Source organism: Peromyscus maniculatus, chromosome 3 (assembly GCF_049852395.1).
Source record: "Peromyscus maniculatus bairdii isolate BWxNUB_F1_BW_parent chromosome 3, HU_Pman_BW_mat_3.1, whole genome shotgun sequence".
Classification (NCBI taxonomy): Eukaryota; Metazoa; Chordata; class Mammalia; order Rodentia; family Cricetidae; genus Peromyscus; species Peromyscus maniculatus.
In genome coordinates, this window is record NC_134854.1 from 162,411,999 (window position 1) to 162,430,570 (window position 18,572).

At 38.7% G+C, this 18,572-nt stretch overlaps 1 protein-coding gene across 1 annotated transcript in view; it reads right to left on the minus strand.

The window, feature by feature from the left end:
- LOC102909369 (solute carrier organic anion transporter family member 1A5-like) overlaps positions 1-7,229 on the minus strand; it is a 57,511-nt gene extending 50,282 nt beyond the window's left edge. The window contains exons 1-2 of the mRNA XM_076568221.1: positions 7,085-7,229; positions 2,396-2,537 (exon numbers count right to left, since the gene is read on the minus strand). Coding sequence (XP_076424336.1) covers positions 2,396-2,537; positions 7,085-7,144 — 202 coding nt within the window. The 5' untranslated portion in view covers positions 7,145-7,229. The remainder of the gene's footprint in view (positions 1-2,395; positions 2,538-7,084) is intronic.
- Positions 7,230-18,572: the final 11,343 nt, after the last annotated feature.

The following is an 18,572-nucleotide window of genomic DNA, read 5'->3' on the forward strand; positions in this document are numbered from 1 at the left end:
GATTCCATCTCCAATAGAAGAATAAATAGTGGCTTCTGACATTGCCATTATTGTAAATACTGCAAACTGTCATGGAGCCAATAATCACTTGAAAATCAGATCCAGATAAGATTCACCTTGCTCTTTAAAAAGCACAAATATTCCTGGTTTATGGGCTGTTTAAATGTGCTCATAATCCTGTTTCAGTGTAACTGGCTTCCTCTTCAAGTATAAAGTTTCATTTTATGCAATTAAAATATTATCCTGAAATCAGATGGTATTAGGTGTAGCATGAAACTTAAAAGTTCTTATTAATAAAATCAAACCTGTAGCCAGGTATTGGGGTGAATGCTGTGAGATCAGAGAAGCAGAACAAGCCACAGCCACCTCACCTCACCAAATCCTCAGCTGATCCTGTTTCCTCAGACTGGAAGCCTCTGTGTCCTCATCTGAATGGATCTCAGCTGAACTGCTGCTCAAAAGCCTAAAAGCTTAACCAGGCTCTAGTTCCTGGTCCTTACACCTTATATAATTTTCTGCCTCCTGCTATCACTTCCTGGGATTAAAGGCCTGTGTCACCATACCTGCCTGTTTCCAGTACAGCCTTGAACTCACAGAGATCCAGATGGATCCTTTGGAGTGCTAGGATTAAAGGTGTGTGTGCCACCATTTTCTCACCTCTATATCTAGTGGCTGTTCTGTTCTGTGACCCCAGATAACTTTATTAGGGTGCACAATATTTTGGGGAACACAATATCACCACAATTAGGTTTTAAATATAAGTCCTCAGCATAGAAAGATCAGTACCCTCTTCTAACCCTAAACTGGCTCTCTTCCACCAGAGGGATAAAAGATCCACTGTAGAGCAAGTCACAAACTATCTATATCTCATCTGCACATCTCTCCAGGATCATGCTCTAACACATTTCACCTTCCCATAATACAGAGCTGACTACATCCCCCCACACACCATTTGATGATTCATCCTCCATACAAATCTCCCCTTCACATTTACCTGTCCACTTCTCCACCTGGAAAACCTTTACTATTTCAGGAGACAGAACTCCCTAGCACAATGTGTTCTGTAAGACCTTGCATAACCAATGGGTTGCCCTTGCTGCATCTAACACACTAGAACACGACTAAATCTGTGAAATGTTTATGGAAGGCATTCATCCTGACTGCACTGTGAAGGCCAAGGACACAGAGGGCAGAGCAAGCACTAAGGAGATTGATCCTGGAGACAGGATGGCGCATCCTCAGTGTGGGTTCACTACTTCACAGTCCTGGTTCTCTACTCTGTTTTGATTAAATACATTAAAGACAATTTGACCTTGAAGGAAGTAAATAACAAGAATAAAAGGCTTCCAGGTCACTTTGTCTAAAGAGGGCATCTTTCCCTCCTTCACCCTTTGTACTATCATATCCCAGTTCTTTACACAAATTCTGGGGCTAAAGTTCATTCACTCCTCTTAGCAATCTTGTCTGGCACAACTCAAACACAGGAAAGCACCCTCATCTTACAAGTGACTAGGAGTGGAGAGCTGCCAACCTCACAGACACAGTGGGGGAAGAGAAGCACTTGCTCTCTTCTTCAGGACCCCAGTTCCTCCAGGCTCCCACAGCAACCTTCTCAAATGCCAAAGAAAAGCCCTGAGGTTCTCTTTGACTTATCAAATGATAGAATTAGATATTAATACACTGAATCTTCAGCCTCTTGTCAGAAAAAAAAGTCAGGGTATGTAACAATAATTAGGCGCTGTCCTGGGGATACTTAAATGGTGGTTTCTTCACTCCCAAACCAGGCTATTCAGTCACATCAGAAAGCATGTACCTCAGTCAGATCAAATAGTCTAAGGCAGAAAATTGAAGGGTCCAGGAACATAGACATATAAAATGATAAGCTTAAGAGATAAAAACTGACAATCGTCAGCTCTAAAGATTAACTGCTAACAATGGCTGTCTGCTTTACAGCCAGCTCCTCTGTCAACAGCCAGGGGTTAACTTTTAATCCCTTTGCCCCCTAGAGTCAACAACTGCCTGGACCAAGGTTAACTTTTAATATAGTTTTTCTACATGGCTTCTTGCATGCATCCCATACCTGATGCTTCAACATGACTCCTAGCATGCAACCTGTGCCTACACTATAAAAGGGGGCCAGTACCTGCCTCCATTGCCATAGCCCCAGAATTCCAAAACTGGCTGTAGTCTCAGCTAGCTGATAAGCTTTGTACCCTGCAGTCTTTTATTATTTTCTTAATTTTTAATTTTTTTTATTTTTCTGGAATGAAGTTTGTTTCTGGTTTAATAGACTTTGATGGTCTGACTGACCCCAATTATTGCAAGACCCCAGACACAACAGGAATAAGGAGAGAATATCAATATAAAACAATAAGTAAATGTGAAAATTACTCACCAATCTCAAAGCTCCCATTGATCAATCCAACTACAGATGTGGAGATATCAAATTGTCTCTCTATTTGTGTGAGCATAGAATTCATGTAAGTTCCTGATAGTGATTTGGCTACATATGCCATTGTTAATGAAAATAGAAACATCTAAGAAGAAAAACATTTAAGAAAAAGTGAGAACCTGGTTTTCCAATTATATATCCTCCATCTACTGACAAAAAGGCCTATACCATGAGATATAGGATTGTATGCAACTTAACCAGCTCTTGAACATGGAAGAAGTGTAATCTCTGCTCTATCACTGTCCTAACTCTGGTGTAGTGGTATTTGCTCCACCCATGACCTTGGGTTATAGGGCCCCAAGGAGGCAGTGCTTCTTGTCCTTGTATGTGACCTCTTAAAAAGAGAGAAGAGTGGGATATGGGGTCCATAGAGAGGTAGCTCAGGGGTTAAGAGCACTGACTAATGTTCCATAGGATCCAGGTTCAATTCCCAGGTCCTTTGGAGTCTGATCACACTAGGATAATAAATAAATACATACAAACATACATACATACATACATACATACATACATACATACATACATACATACAAGAAAGAAGGGACTACATGACCCCTCTCTCTTCTCTTTTTCAGAGGTCAGGTACAATGGTAAGAAGAACCACCTCCTTCAGGCCCTATAGCCCAAGGTCATGGGTGGAGCAAATACCACTACACTCTGGAAAAGCAGGGTTAGAAGAGCTGGCTAGCAGTGGTGAATTCTGTAGGCTTTGCTCATGTATCAGTGTCCCTTATTCTCACAGAGAGACAGGCAGTTATTCAATGCAAGACACAGCTATTGATGGCTCCTCAGTACTATACTGTTATCTGCAGGACAAGTGTTGTCCACTTTAAGGAAGGGAAGGAACAGAACACAGAATTACACGACAGCATCTTTTCTGCAGCAAGTCTACTCTGTTCTATCTGCAAGAATGACAGGTCTCTGGATGTTCCTGGCCAGTTCAACATTTTGTCCTCTTTCTCTGCATCCTTGAGAACAACAAGCTACATTCTCACTGCTATGGGCAGCATGACCTGTTTTATTTTTCTTCCTGGGGCAATATGTCCTATAACCCTTTATCTCAGTAGTCCAAGTGGTGTTCGTGGCATGAAGACACAGGAAGAACATTCTGGGGGTCTCTTGGGTGCAGGATGAAATGTGGCTGTGTTCTTATAAGACTCCCCACTACCTGCCTGTTACTAATGAACTCTTGAGTGATGTAGTAAATGAGATCCCCATTTCCCTTCTCTTCCAGGAGCTAGTTGATGGCAAATGTCATCATCCCAGCTTCTGGAACTTCTGTGTTATCTCATCTGAAATAATAGGCAGATCATACTGTGTTAGTGTCACCAGTACCAATTAATTTGGATACATGAGAATAGAAATAAATGCAAAAAAAAGAATTGGGAAACATGAACACCAAGTTCAGTATAGCTCAAAAGTACTCTATGATTGTAAGAAAGTGTAACTCCAGCTCTAGAAGTTTGTCTTCTAACTCCAAATGCCATTTGCAGAGAAGTTCCCCCTTCCCGCTACAAATCTTTCTGAGAATGTGATTGATACTTGATAATTTTCACATGGGTTTTATAACTCAGGTCCTATATTTGAAAGTAAGATCTATCAAAATAAAAATATCGGACTGAAGGAGATATTTTATTTGATCCATGTTTTGAAGGAGACATCCAAGCAGGTAGTGAGCACACTGCACTTTCTCTAAAGCATTTGCTTCTGCTCAGAAAGTTAATGAAACCAGTGTCCATGCTGGTTCAGGTCCACTGCTACCCAACATGTGCATTTACAAACCCAGTCCTGCTGACTGTTCACCTCAGCAAGCTAGAGTATGAAGCAAACTTTTTTGGAGCAGTCTTTTCATTTCCTAAGGGAGTTCTCTTTTTTCTCTCATTCTTTTTCTTTTTTAGTGTATCCATTTCGTGAGGGATGAGTTCATGTGTGTATATGCACATGGGGAGAGAGAAAACAAGTGCAGGTGTATTGGCTCAAGCTTTATAGAATTTTTAAAAAATAAGTGAGACTCTCACCTGCCTGGAATTCACCCAGCAGGAAAGCCTTGCTTTGCCACGAGCACCAAGTATCTGCTGACTCCATGGCACCCACACTGGGATTGTAGTTAGTGTCACTATGCCTAGTTTCTATGTAGGCTTGGGGACTGAACTCGGGTCCTCCAGCTTCTAAGGCCAAGTACTTTACTGACCAAGACATCTCCTCACTTCCATGAGAAATTTTCCTTTCTGTTAATAAATTTTATTGATAAACCTTACTGTTTGGTGATTTCATACATACATATCATCATCACTACTTTCTACCTCTCTTCTTCCACTTTCTTTCCTATCAACACCCTCATTCCTACCAGTACTTTTCCAAGGTTCATGAGTTTTGCTTTAGCTTTTTGTTCCATGAAGTTTAACCAGGGCCATCTGTGTAGCCACTGGGTTAGAACTAACCAGTGGTGCCTGGTGAAGTCATCAATGTGTGCATGGCTGAAGGTCATTAAGACCATCATTTCCCCTGTCCTGGGACACTTTTCTTAATGATTACATTTCTAAACTTAAGAAGCAGGAGCTTCAGTCTGGCACTGTAGAGAATTTGACCACTCTAATGTTCTAGATAATTCTAAATTCAGAGAAGTCGATTATTTTTAAAAAATTACTTTTAATTTTGACTTGTAAACTCGTGTTTTTAACATTTTCCCATAACCTTCACACCAGTATCTACTGTTGTTAAACTCCAAAGTAACTATGGTGGTTTGAATAGGAATGGTCCCTATAAGCTCATAGATATGAATGCTGGGCCACGAGGTAGTGGCACTATTAGGAGCTGTGGCCTTATTGGAGGAAGTGGGTCAATGAGGGTGGGCTTTGATGTTTCAGAAGTTCCAGCCAGGTCCAATGTCACTCTCTTCCTGCTGCCTGCCTATCTGGATTTAGAACTCTTGGATCCTTCTCTAGAACCACATCTCCCTTGGGCCCCCATGCTTCCCACCATGATGATTATGGACTAAACTTCTGAACCTGGAAGCCAGCCCCAATTAAATGTTTTCCCTTATGAATTGCAGTGGCCATGGTGTCTCTTCATAGCAATAGAAACCATAACTAAGACAGTAACCACAGATAAACTTTGAGAAACAGTGTTTATGGCATCTGATGACATTTCTGTACAAATACTATTAATATTAGTAACTAATAAACATAATTCTCATCTTTTTCCTAAGATATGATGCTGAAGATGTATCTCAGCAATCAAGAACACTGCCTGCTCTTGCTGATGACCTGGATTCAGTTCCTAACATCCACCCACATTGTGTGTGGTTCAAAATCACCTGTAACTCCAGTTCCAGGAGATCCAACACTTTCTTCTGGCCTCCAAGGATATTAGCTAGACACACAAGAGATGTACCAGCATACATGAGGGCAAAATATTCATATACATAAAAGTAAAAAATAAATGTAAAGTAATTAAAACATCTTAAAGGTGGTGGAGGAGGTATAGATCAGGAATAGAGGAGTTTTCTGGTGTATGTGAGCATATGGTTCTAATTCTTCATACCATTAGTTTAGAATAGCCCTTAAAGGTGAGCATTCACACACATACAGAGACAGACAGACAGACAGACAGACAGACACACACACACACACACACACACACGTCTCAGAATGATGTTTGTATCTAACATGCAGGGCTACCATTACCCTTTCCAGATGAAATACACTTAAGTATCAACAATCTGCACCAGCTGTACAAAGTGACACATCTGGTATGCATCTGGCAAAGGTCATGAGCCAGGGGATCTGGGCTCCACAGAATAATGTGAGAATGGAAAGATAACTTGAGGGGGTTGGGTCTCAATAATTCAAGCATCACTGCTGGTAAAAACACTTTCCAGGGCTGAGTCTGAGGCCTCCATCTCTTTTGTGTTAATGTATGGAGTCCACTACATGTGACTAAGGTAAAGGAGCTTGTGATGGGATGACTGAGGAGGCAGAAGCTTAGAGAGGAACCTGTGAGGGACTCTGCAGAGACTAGGCCAGTGCTCAGATTCCTTGGGTTAATACGAGTTCACGTTTGGTGATGGAAAGATGCCTTTGGAACTACGAGAAGGACAATTATGTCTAAACTACTGAAAACCACCAAAACAGTGAACAGAATGGACATTTTCTTACAAAACCATGATTGTAGTATTGCCAAAGTTTGAAAAAAAATGTTTGTCTGACTGGGTCATAAAGTCTTCTTTGCATATCATTCAACAGATGTTGGGGAACTGTTTCCTAGCTGTGACTCCTGACTTTCTGTCAGGAACCCCAGAGGGCTGAGCACTGAGGTTCTGACATCTGTCCTCAGACTAAATTCCACAACCTATACATTTTAAATATAATACATACCTAAAACATTTTAAATCTCATCCACATTTAAGATCATCTAAAGCATTATTATTAAGTTTCCTGGATAAATTATCCTGGTTAGACATCCCTAATTATAAAATCAAATTCTTTAGGGCAAGAAATTAACAACAAATTGAGTAAAATGGCTTTTGTGTTGGAAAACTTCATGTAATCTGAGCAATGTTGCAAGGACTATCAAAGCTTACTTAAAAGACTCTTGTGCGCATATACATGCATACAAGCTAACAATCCATACCTTGATCTTGGAAAAACATCTCACCCCATGAGTTGCAACCCTGTTCTCAGGTTTTGCCATGTTGTTCTTCTGATTCTTCCCAGATGTCTATGCTTTAGCGTCTTACTGCTGTCTTTGCAAGAAAACAGACAGTTGTTAATTAAATTATTTACTGAACTGTAACAAGTCATTCTTTTTTTTCCATTGGAGGTTGAATTGTTTTTCTTTCTTTTTTTCTTGCATACATTACATCCTGACTTGCAGTTTCTCCTCCTTATATTCCTCTCAGTCCCTCCTCCACCTCCTCTCCCCCCACATTCCATGCTTCCTCCATTTCCCTTATGAAAAAAAAAAAAAGAGCTGTCATCACAGGGATATCAACTAAGCAAGGCATAATAAGTTACAAGAAACTAGACAATCCCTTATATCAATTCTGGAAAAGGCAACTCTTTTATTGGAAAAGGACAGTTGTTAAATTATTAAAACAGACAGTTGTTTATTTACTGAACTACTGCAAAGCTGTAGATGAATTTATAAATGGTCTTATTAAATAAAAAAACATGGAACCAAATTGTAGTTGGAAGATTTCCCTGGTCCTGTCCAGCCTTGTGGTCCCATGGCTGCTTATAAAATAAACATTCAGAAGCTTATATTAATTAAAACTGCTCAGCCATTAACTCAGGCTTATTACTGACTAGATCTCACACTTAAATTAACCCATAATTCTTTTTTTTTTTTTTTTTTTTTTTTTGGTTTTTCGAGACAGGGTTTCTCTGTGTAGCTTTGCGCCTTTCCTGGAGCTCACTTGGTAGCCCAGGCTGGCCTTGAACTCACAGAGATCCGCCTGGATCTGCCTCCCTAGTGCTGGGATTAAAGGCGTGCGCCACCAACGCCCGGCTTAACCCATAATTCTTATTGATATTGAGCCACATGGCTTGGTACCTTTTCTCAGTTCTGCCTTCACATCTTGCTTCCTCTGTGTCTGGTTGGTGACTCCTGACTCAGTCTTCCTCTTCCCAGAATTCTCCTTGTCTGCTTATCCTGCCTATACTTCCTGCCAGGACAATCAGCATTTTATTTATCAACCGATCAGAGCAACACACATTCACAGCATACAGAATGACATACCACAGCACTTCCCTTTTTCTGTCTAATCAAAAAGGAAGGTTTTAACTTTAACATAGTAAAATTACATATAATAGAACAGTTATCAAGCAAGAATTACATTTGGAATATCTAGTCTATTTGTATTTGGCAAAACTAAAGAAAATATTCTATCCCTTATTTGTGAGTTCAAAATTTTATATGTAACTTATCTTTTATCATAACCAAGGAAAATTATAACTATCTAGTCTTCAATGACGTCAAATACCTCAGAAGGATATAATATTGCCTAAGTAAACAGGAAATGCACTGTAAGCAACTTTCAAATTTCTAGAAATGACAGAGATAGCTGCCAGCCTGGGCAGTCATCTGAAGTTCCTCTTCAATGTTAAGGCATCCATCTTCAGCCCATATGCCTAGTCTCTCAGTCACTCTTCCCTGTGTCCTGTAGAATATCTGGCAGTCTCCTCTGGGAAGCAGGAACCTGAAGGACCATTTCACCTTGCAAAGTTCAGTAGTCACTTTCCTATGAGTTCTGCATGTCCAGTCAATACAACATACTGTCAATAAGTCAACACAAGGGCACTTTTTGCCCATTAGCTAACTTTTGCCACAAAGAAAGCAAATTCCATAATGAGTCTCTTCAATGCCCATTATTCTCCTTGAAGTAATTGGTGCTGCCAGGAGCAGATGTGTCTCATTGTCCAGAAAAGTCTAAGTTTTTTAAAATATTTTAAATACCATATTCTGTAGACCTTTGAAGTGTTTGAAGATTACCTACCTAACTGAATTATATCTATGTATACCTAGAAAACTTAACTAAATATCACTATAAGTTTGACTATCATAGAAGACTAATTATTAATCTGTATTTCTTAATTATCCATTACAATTTCAATGAGCTGCACAAACATAATACCTTAAACAAGAGAAAAAAATACATACAGTATAACAAAATTAACTTTAAATTTGTATCAATGAACTAAAATCCATAGCAATGTAAAACAGTTTTAAACAAGTTGTTGCTCTTAAAAGTAGATTCAATAATCTACCCTTTCATCTTATCATATCTTTATTATCCCCTTTTCTTCTTTAGAAAGAGATTGCATTTTTAATCAATCCCTTTTAAATAAAAAGGGGATTTATAAGCAATATTTTGGGAATTTAGGTGTAGCTTCTCATACTACTTCTTGCTGCATGGGGGTGATGGCAATCTAATGGGGATCCTGAAAAAATTAAGAATTATGGTTAACTCCTGACTGGAGTAGTCTGTGAGGTTGCATTGTCTGAGCCAGTTGCCTTGAAGCTGATCTGGATGATGGATCATCTGGAGACCTCTCAGGGGGTCTTCCTTTATCAAACCATATTATCCTGGAAGCAATTCATAGGTTTTCATCTCCTGTGGAAACAAAAGCAGACCCTCCTTTCCAAAGCAACATACACTTAGACACAAATTTTCAAGTCAAGATACCTTAAAATATACATATTGGTTTAACTGAGTAGCCTTTACAATGAAATGTCTTTCTTCAAAACAATATAATCCAGACTCTGTGAGTGATTTCCATCTTTATGTGGCTTATTTTTTATATTACTTTTATTGTCTCTTTAAAGACTTTATTTTTTCTCTATATAACTGTCTATATTCATTTTACTCTCTCTTCCAAACCTATGTACATTTTATACACACTGTAAACCATTTAAAGTTTTATTCCATCTAATTCTGCCTTATTGTGAATCTATTATTTTGAACTGCAGTAGCTAGTACTGAAGTGGCAGCTTTGGCTGCTGACTCTGCCCACCTCAGCTTCCCAATATGGCAGAGGAAATTCACTGCCAGATCAGGGAGCCACACTCTCTGTTGACTCTGGGAGGCAGTGGGTCCGTGCCTCCATCCAGCAGCACATAGCCCACAAACCTTTTTGTTTTTTGTTTTGTTTTGCTTTTTCTAGCAAAAGCAAAATCCACTACTCAGTGCACTGTACAGCTTGGAGACATCACTGTGTACTGTGGCTGGAATCCACCATGCTGCAGGTCAAGCCCACATGCCGCTGCGAACCCGCCATACTGTAGCTCATGGCTGGCCTGAGACACAACTAGGACTCTGTTTTTAGCTCCATTTTAGAATCTCTTAAGTTCTCTCAGGCTTTAGGTGGAAACCCTTGCCACCACGTCTGAGCACTCTTTGTGGTCAGAAGGTTTCTTGGGGTCCTGCCCAGCCCTGCAGTCCCATGGCCACTTATAAAATAATCACTCAAAAGCTTATATTAATTAAAACTGCTCAGCCATTAACTCAGGCTTATTACTGACTAGCTCTCACACTTAAATTAACCCGTAATTCTTATCTATATTTAGACTCGTGGCTTGGTGCCTCTTCTCAGTTCTGCCTTGACATCTTGCTTCCTCTGAGTCTGGCTGGTGACTCCTGACTCAGCCTTCTTCTTCCAGGAATTCTCCTTGTCTGATTAACCTGCCTATACTTCCTGCCAGGCTACTGGACAAACAGCATTTTATTTATCAACCAATCAGAGCAACCCATTCACAATACAGAATGACATTCCCCAGAACCAGACATAGGGGTGAAAGCCCGAGAGAGATCAGGAAAATATGGAAAGCCACAGCTAACCTCACCTCACCAACTCGGCAGCTTCCACATGCAAGCAACTCCCTGTCTAACAACGCCTGTGTGCCTTGCTCTTCTGTCATCTGATTGGCTCTCTCTGTCCAGCTACATCACTTCCTCTTCCTGCCCAGCTCTGTCACTTCCTATCTGTCTATACAGACCTCCATGATTAACTAGTGTTGGAGTTTAAGGCATGTGCCACCATACCTGGCTGTTTCCAGTGTGGCCTTGAACTCACAGAGATCCAGACAGATTCCTGCCTGCCAACTGATAGGATTAAAGGCCTGTGCTACCATTGCCTGACTTCTTGTTTACTTATAATGGCTGTTCCTATTCCTCTAATCTCCAAGCAAGCTTTATTTATTGAAGCAAAAATAAAATATCAGCACAATTCATCACAAATAAAATATCACCACATTTTCCCTTTTTTTGTCTAATTAAAAAATAAAAGTTATAACTAATATAAGAAAAACTATATACAATAAGTATAATAACTATATACAATATATACAAATACATCAACAATGTCTAGTCCATTTGCATTTGACAAATTCAAAGAAAATATTCCATTATCTATCCTACTTTTGTGAATCCAAAATGTATCTAATTCAGTTTCTATTCTACCTTCTATTACCAACAGAAAACTATTTTATGATGTCTTTCAAACTTATACACTTAACACCTCTTAGTGAGTTTCTTTTCTAAAATTTCTTAACTACAACTATCTAATCTTCAACTCCCTCAGAGACCTGAGGAGAAAATATTATTACCTAGTAAAACAGGAAGTGCAAACAAGCGACTTCGAAAAAATGAGTTATGACAGAAACAGCCAGCAGTCTAGACAGTCACTTGAGGTTTCTCTGCAACATTGGGGCATCACCTTTGGCCTACAGGTTTAGCATATCTGACAAACTCATCTGTGAAGCAGGATGTATGCAAGGCCTACTGCTCGACCCCACAGTTGGTGTGAATATTCCATGTACCAGATAAACTTGAATTCCACCAGAGTCATGTCATGATTCAGGATTTTAAATTCTGGAATTTGCTGGTGTTTTTGGAATTCAGCTTCCCATTCTTCTCTGCTTGAGGGTGGTTTCATCTCCTTTATTAAATGCCAGTCTGCCATTGAGAAGCCAGACTCAGTCAGCCTAGTTACTCCTTCAAGAATAACTGTTCCAGCCACTGTTCCACTGCATTCCAGAAGCCATCAGCCCCCTGCCTGTTCAGCTGCCTTCAAAGGAAAGGGCACTGTACCTTTTCTGGATTGCAAAGCCACTTCAGCAATGGTGCTATTTCCATTTAAAAACTAAAGCTGTCCTTGGAGTTGGAGAATGGCTCTCTCCTTCTCCAAACCCAAGCATGTTTGTTAAAAAGAAAATGAAAAAATCTCTGTATCATGTTAGAGCAGCCATCTGATATGGAACAGAAGAAAACCAAAATTAAGGGACTATTCTATTGTTACTAATCTCAGTTCTTATGGTTCTATTTTGATTTTTCTATTTTTCTATTTAAACTTTAAAAACTCACTCCGTAGACCAGGCTGGCCTCGAACTCACAGAGATCCATCTGGCTCTGCCTCCCAAGTGCTAGGATTAAAGGCGTGTGCCACCACCTCCCAGCACAATTGCAGACTCTTAATGACTTTCAAAAACTACTGGGAAACATTAACTGGCTATGCCCTGCAATTGGATTGAAAACTCAAGAACTAAGTAATTTATTTCAAATCTTTCAAGGTGACAAGGTCTTAAATAGTCCAAGAAAATATCAGCTGAGGCTGAGAGAATTGACTTTGGTAGATAGGAAATTACAGGATGCACATGTGGATCGTTTGGATCTAGAGCTTGATTGCATTTTGGTTATTTATCCTTCTAGGTATTCTCCTATAGGAATTTTAATATAGAGTAAATATAATATCTTAGGGGGCTGGAGAGATGGCTCAGTGGTTAAGAGCTCTGACTGCTCTTCCAGAGGACCCTGGTTCAATTCCCGGCACCCACATGGCAGCTCACAACTGTCTGTAACGCCAGTTCCTGAGACCCAACACCCATGGCAAAACACCAATGTATGTGAAATAAAAATAAATAAATTTTAAAAAAAAATATATAATATCTTAGAATGGATATTTTTACCACACAAACAAAATAAAACATTAAAGACCTATGTACAAAATTTTTCTGAGTTGATTCTAAAAGGAAAATTGAGACTTTATCAATTAGTAGGAATAGACACAGCAGAAATTGTGTACCTGTTACTAGTGCTGAAATTGCCTCTTTAATAGCAGAAAAATTAACATTGGCAAAAAGCTTGTAGTAATTTTTGGGGGGAGAGAAAAAAACAAATACCTAAAAGCAAAGAATTCAGTTTACAAAGAGAACTAACTGGATACTTCTTCACATTGTATAAGGAACACCAATTTCTGGAGTTCCTACATTTAATACTGATGCAAACAAATCAGGAAAGGCAGGTTATAAATCAAAAAATTTAAATAAAGTGACTTAAATCCCTTATTACTTTGTTCAAAAGTCAGAATTATATAGTATTCTCATGGTATTATTAGATTTTCATATATATATATATGAAAAAAATATATACTTTTAATATGCAGAAAGAGATTTTTTACATATTGAAACTGCCGAATTTATTCAGCACGATAGAGAATTGACCTTAGTATTTATTCAGTTACAAGAAGTAAGCAGAAATAGAAATCACCCCTTATATATAACACATACTACAATCCATACAGGTCTACCAAGCCCTCTAGAACAAGGTAATGATGTAATTGATCAACTATTGGTAGGAAATGTGCCAGAAGCATCAGCATTTCATTAAAAAAATATCATGTCAATAGCAAGGATTTGAAAAAAATTTCCATCACTTGGCAACAAGTCAAGGAAATTATAAGAAAATGTCCTACTTGTTCCTTGTATTCCTGTAGGAAGTAACCCAAAGATTATCCAAAGAAATATAATTTGGCAAATGGGAGTGTTTCAACTTGCAGTGTTTGGGAAATTATAATATGTATACCACACCATAGATATATATTAAGGATTTCAATGAGCAACATCATTGAGTTCTAAAAAAGCTGATTCTGTAATCACACATCTGTTAGAAGTTATGGCCAACATGGGGATACCTATACAAATTAAGACTGGCAATTCTTCAGCATATATCTCTAGTAAAATGAAACAATTTTTTGTGTATTACAACATAAAGCATATACAAGTATACCACATAATCCTACAGAGCAAACAGTTATAGAAAGACCTAATCAAATTCTAACAGATATGCTTAATAAATAGAAAGCAGTAATAAAGACCCCCAGAGACAGATTTCATAATGCTTTATTAACTTTAAATTTTCTAAATGCTAATGAGAAAGAAATGACAGCTGCAGAGAGACATTGGATAATAGAAAAAAAACTACTGAATTAAATCAGCCTCTATACTTTAAAGATGTGTTGACCTCAGAATGGGAAGCAGGATATGTGTTACATTGGGGAAAAGGTTTTGTTTTTGTTTCCACAGGAGAAGAAAAGCTATGGATATCATCAAATATGATAAAGATTATATTTCAGCAAGGGAGACGTCCTGATGGGGAGAGGTGTTAGTTCATCAAACAGCAAGACCATTCATTCTAAACTAACTTATAAGGCTTACAAATACTTTTCATTTGATCAGATAGGGAAACTCCCCAAAATTAGGGTTGTGGCAGGGTTTTGTTTTTGTCTTTCCAGGAGAGTGAAGGCATCCAGCTAAGGAATCTGAAGACCACTGGATAAATGAGACAGCTGAAGAAAAATAATGAATCATCCAGAGAAAGTGTCCCAAGAAAAAGAGTAAGTTGACCTATTGGTATAGCACATTTCCAACAGGATAAAATTTCATAAACCTTCCCAAATGTTTGTTTCTGCTTTTCTTTACAGGCATATAATGCAAAATAGTCTTTTTGTAGTTCCATTTCAATTAGAAACTAAGCTGGCTTTAGAGGTGGAGCATGGCTCTCTCCTTCTCTAAACCCAAGCATGCTTGTTAAAGGAAAATCCAAAGTCTCTGTCTCATATCAGAAGAGCCACCTGAGACAGAAAAAAAGGGACTATTCTATTGCCACTAATCCCATAATCCACTTGTTTTATTTTGACTCTTTACAACTTTTCTTAAGGTGTAATATCATCTCAAAATTTATAAAATTAATATATATTTATATATTCTAAAATTTTGTCATGATAGTAATGGTCATATAGAGAACTAATTATAGAAAAAGGCTTCATCTAATTTCTTGTATATGACTTTAGGTGTGAATATCTATCGGGTAACTAGGAATTAAGCTTTTGTTCTTTGGATGTACATAAAAAAATGTGGTCCTTTAACCTCTTTGAGATCTGCTGCATATGACAGGTAAAACTAAAAAACTAAACTAAAAACACATTAAAAAACAAAAAAAAATAAAAAATAAAATCTAGGGTTCAGTAAAAGACCAAACAACTAGACAGAGTTTTACACATGGTTATTTATGATTTATACACTATGTATGGACAAAAATGTCCCTCCCTACATAGGTGATATGTAGATACACATATTTATATGCAATGCAGAGAGGTGACTTGAGCTATGTGCAACTGTACTAGCCTCATCAAACTATTTTGTATCTTGAAAGTAGGATATTTTTAATCACCATTGAGGTAGTCTGCCTGTAATTGGCCCCCATAATCCTATAGGAAGTAGCACTAGTCGGAGGTATGGCTTTGTTGGAGTGATTATGGCCATACTGGAAGAAGCATGTCACTGTAGTGGTGGGCTTTGGGATATTTTTTAATACTTAGGATACTGCCCAGTGTCTCAGTCTACTTCCTGTTGCCTGTAAGATGTAGGACTCTCTGCTACATCTGCCTGCATGCCACCATGCTCCCCACATGATGATAATGGACTGAACGTCTGAAATGTAAGCAAGCCACTTCAATTAAATGTTTTCATTTGTAAGAGGTGCCTTGGTCACAGTGTCTCTTCACAGACTAGAAACCCTAAGTAAGACAATCATCAGAGTCTTTTAATTTCATACTTATTCCAGAAATCATTTCAACATACCAGTATGATTTCTCAGCAGTATCCACAGCACTAATTTATGAAAATCCTCTGAACAATGCCCATTTAACAAGTAATCCTGAATGGCTTTAAGTTTGCTCTATGTTTTTAAAATATAAGTTCCAAGTCCCAGGTGCCTCTGAGGGATTATATATGACCATAGACGTCTCTACTGCCTTGCAGTGCAATGAATTCTTACTTAACACTTGCTATGTACCAGTCACTCCATGAAACACCAAGACCGAAAAAGGACGTGATAAGCTTGTTATTCTACAGAGAAGTGAAGTTATTTACTTTGCCTCAGTCACCACACAAAGTTACTTGGACCCAGATCCCAAGAAACCTATGGTTCTCCTGGGAAACATAAAGTATTTTTAAATAAATAAATGTACACTGGGATAGAAAGGGACCATGTAGGCTGAAGTATAATTTACTTGCTGTGAGGGAAGAAAATGTATAGACTATAGATGTAAATTATAGAGACTGTCCAGGAATCTCTCAATGTTAGTGGTTATTATCCTTTCATTTCACCAATATTTATTTTGCCTTTACTCAATTCCCATCAGAGTAGTAGGTATCAGGGATCCAAAGATAAATATATTGTGCTTTCTCTAAAGGTCTTAGAAGCTATTGGAAGAGATAGATAATTAAGTGGTGTTCTAGTTAATAAGACAATAACCCCCAAAGAGAGTGGCACCATTAGGAAATGTGGTTTTCTTGGAGTAAGTATGGACTTGTTTGCAGAAGTGTGTTACTATGGAGGCAGACTTTGAGGTTTCATATATGCTCACACCACACCCAGTGAGACAGACCACTTCCTGTTGCCTTCAAGTGAACATGTAGGAACCTCAGCTACTTCTCCAGCACCATGTCTGCCTTCACACCAGCATGTCCCACCAGAATTTTAATGGACTAAACCTCTAAAATATAAGCCACCCCAATTAAATGCTTTTCCATTATAAAAGTTGCTATGGTCAAAGCATCATTTCATGGCAATAGAAACCCTAACTAAGACAGAAGTGTGGTATGGTTGTGATAGGCCTGACCATGTTTTGGTTTCAAAGAATTTGGACTTTGGGTTAGGAAAGCAGTGGAAAGTTTTAAGTGCTGTTTAATGGGTCATGATAGTGGGTGCATGGAAGATTTGAACTGTGAAGGCCTGGCTCAAGAGGTTCAGAGGGGAAGAATATTAATTTGTGTCCTGGAGATCATTCTTATGATATTTTGTGAAGAATATTGCTGCTTTTTCCCTTGTTCAGAGTCTGCCTGAGGCTAAAACAAAGAGATTAGCATTAATTCCATTGCCAGTGGAAATCTCAGAACAGCTTAGTATAGACTCTGTCATATGGTTATTAGTGGTAACTCTAATGAAGATTTGTAATGAAAAGAAGGAACAAATCAGGAAGAAAGATAACACCAGGAAGTAGAATGGAGCTAAGTCCTATGTTCAAGGAAATAAACAGATTAAGAAATGAAATAAAGGGAGCTGTGACCTCAGGGCGAGATCCCACCCAGCTAAATTTCCAACTTGTGAAAACAAATTAAAGAAAAACATAGGTAAAGATGTGATAGAACACACCTTTAAGAAGAGCTAGAGAGCTAATGCTTAGGAGTTCTTGCTGCTTGGCCTGAGAACTGCACATTGGATCCTGGCATTGGCCAGAGGATTGTGCATGGGACCCCAGCAAACACATCAGGTAGCCTTCAAACACCTGGAGCTCCAGCAAAGGATGCAGAAACCAAAGCATGTTTATGGCTTACATGGGCACCTACGCACAAGTGCACAGACACATAAGTAAATGAATAATTTTTTTTTAAATGATAGTAAGAACAAGCCTATAATCCCAGTTTTATCACTTCAGAGGGAGAGGCAGGAGGATGGTTATAAGTTTAAAGTGACCCTGGTCTTCATGGTGAACTCCATGCTAATCAAAGTACACAGGAGGAACCTTCCTCAAAAAGAAAAATATATATATAACAGTTGTAAAATTAATCAGTGTTACTGGAATTGACCTTTTAATATAAACAGAATACTATGCACTTCTGAGCCAGACTGATGTTACATGGTAACTATTTTTGTTAATTACCTAAATATTTTTATTTCACTCTGCACGTCTGTTCATTCTCCTCATTTGCTCCCTTCTCTTGCTTTACATAGATTTGAGTTTAATGAGACAGTCCAAGGCCATCCTAAGCTTCTAAGCAGAGACACTGAATGACCAACAGGTGCCTTGAGTCACCACTCAGAATGCCCTACTGGCTGCATTTGTTAGAGGTCTCACACAGTCCTTCAGGTCAGCTTCAGGTCACTTGGTCATCTGCTTGATATGAAAAGACAAGTGTCTCCATTGAATGTAACTCCAGCACAATGTCAATGCTGAAGATTCATAAGCAGCAATGGAAGAGGTCAAGGGATGCACCAGTATGCATGACCCACATCCATTTCTATCATCATTACCATGTCTTCCCCCATGCTATTCTGTCCCACTGGAACATCCTGCTTTCTCTCTTGCAGTATCCCACTGACACCTCAAAGTCAAATATGTATGCATGGATGTGTATGCATGTGTGTGCATACGTGTGTGTGTGTGTGTGTGTGTGTGTGTGTGTGTGTGTGTGTGTATGTGTGTGGGGGCACACACATGAAACCAGCTGAAAATACCTCAGGTCCTAGCTTTTTGCTTTGTTTTTATGTGCTTTTACATGT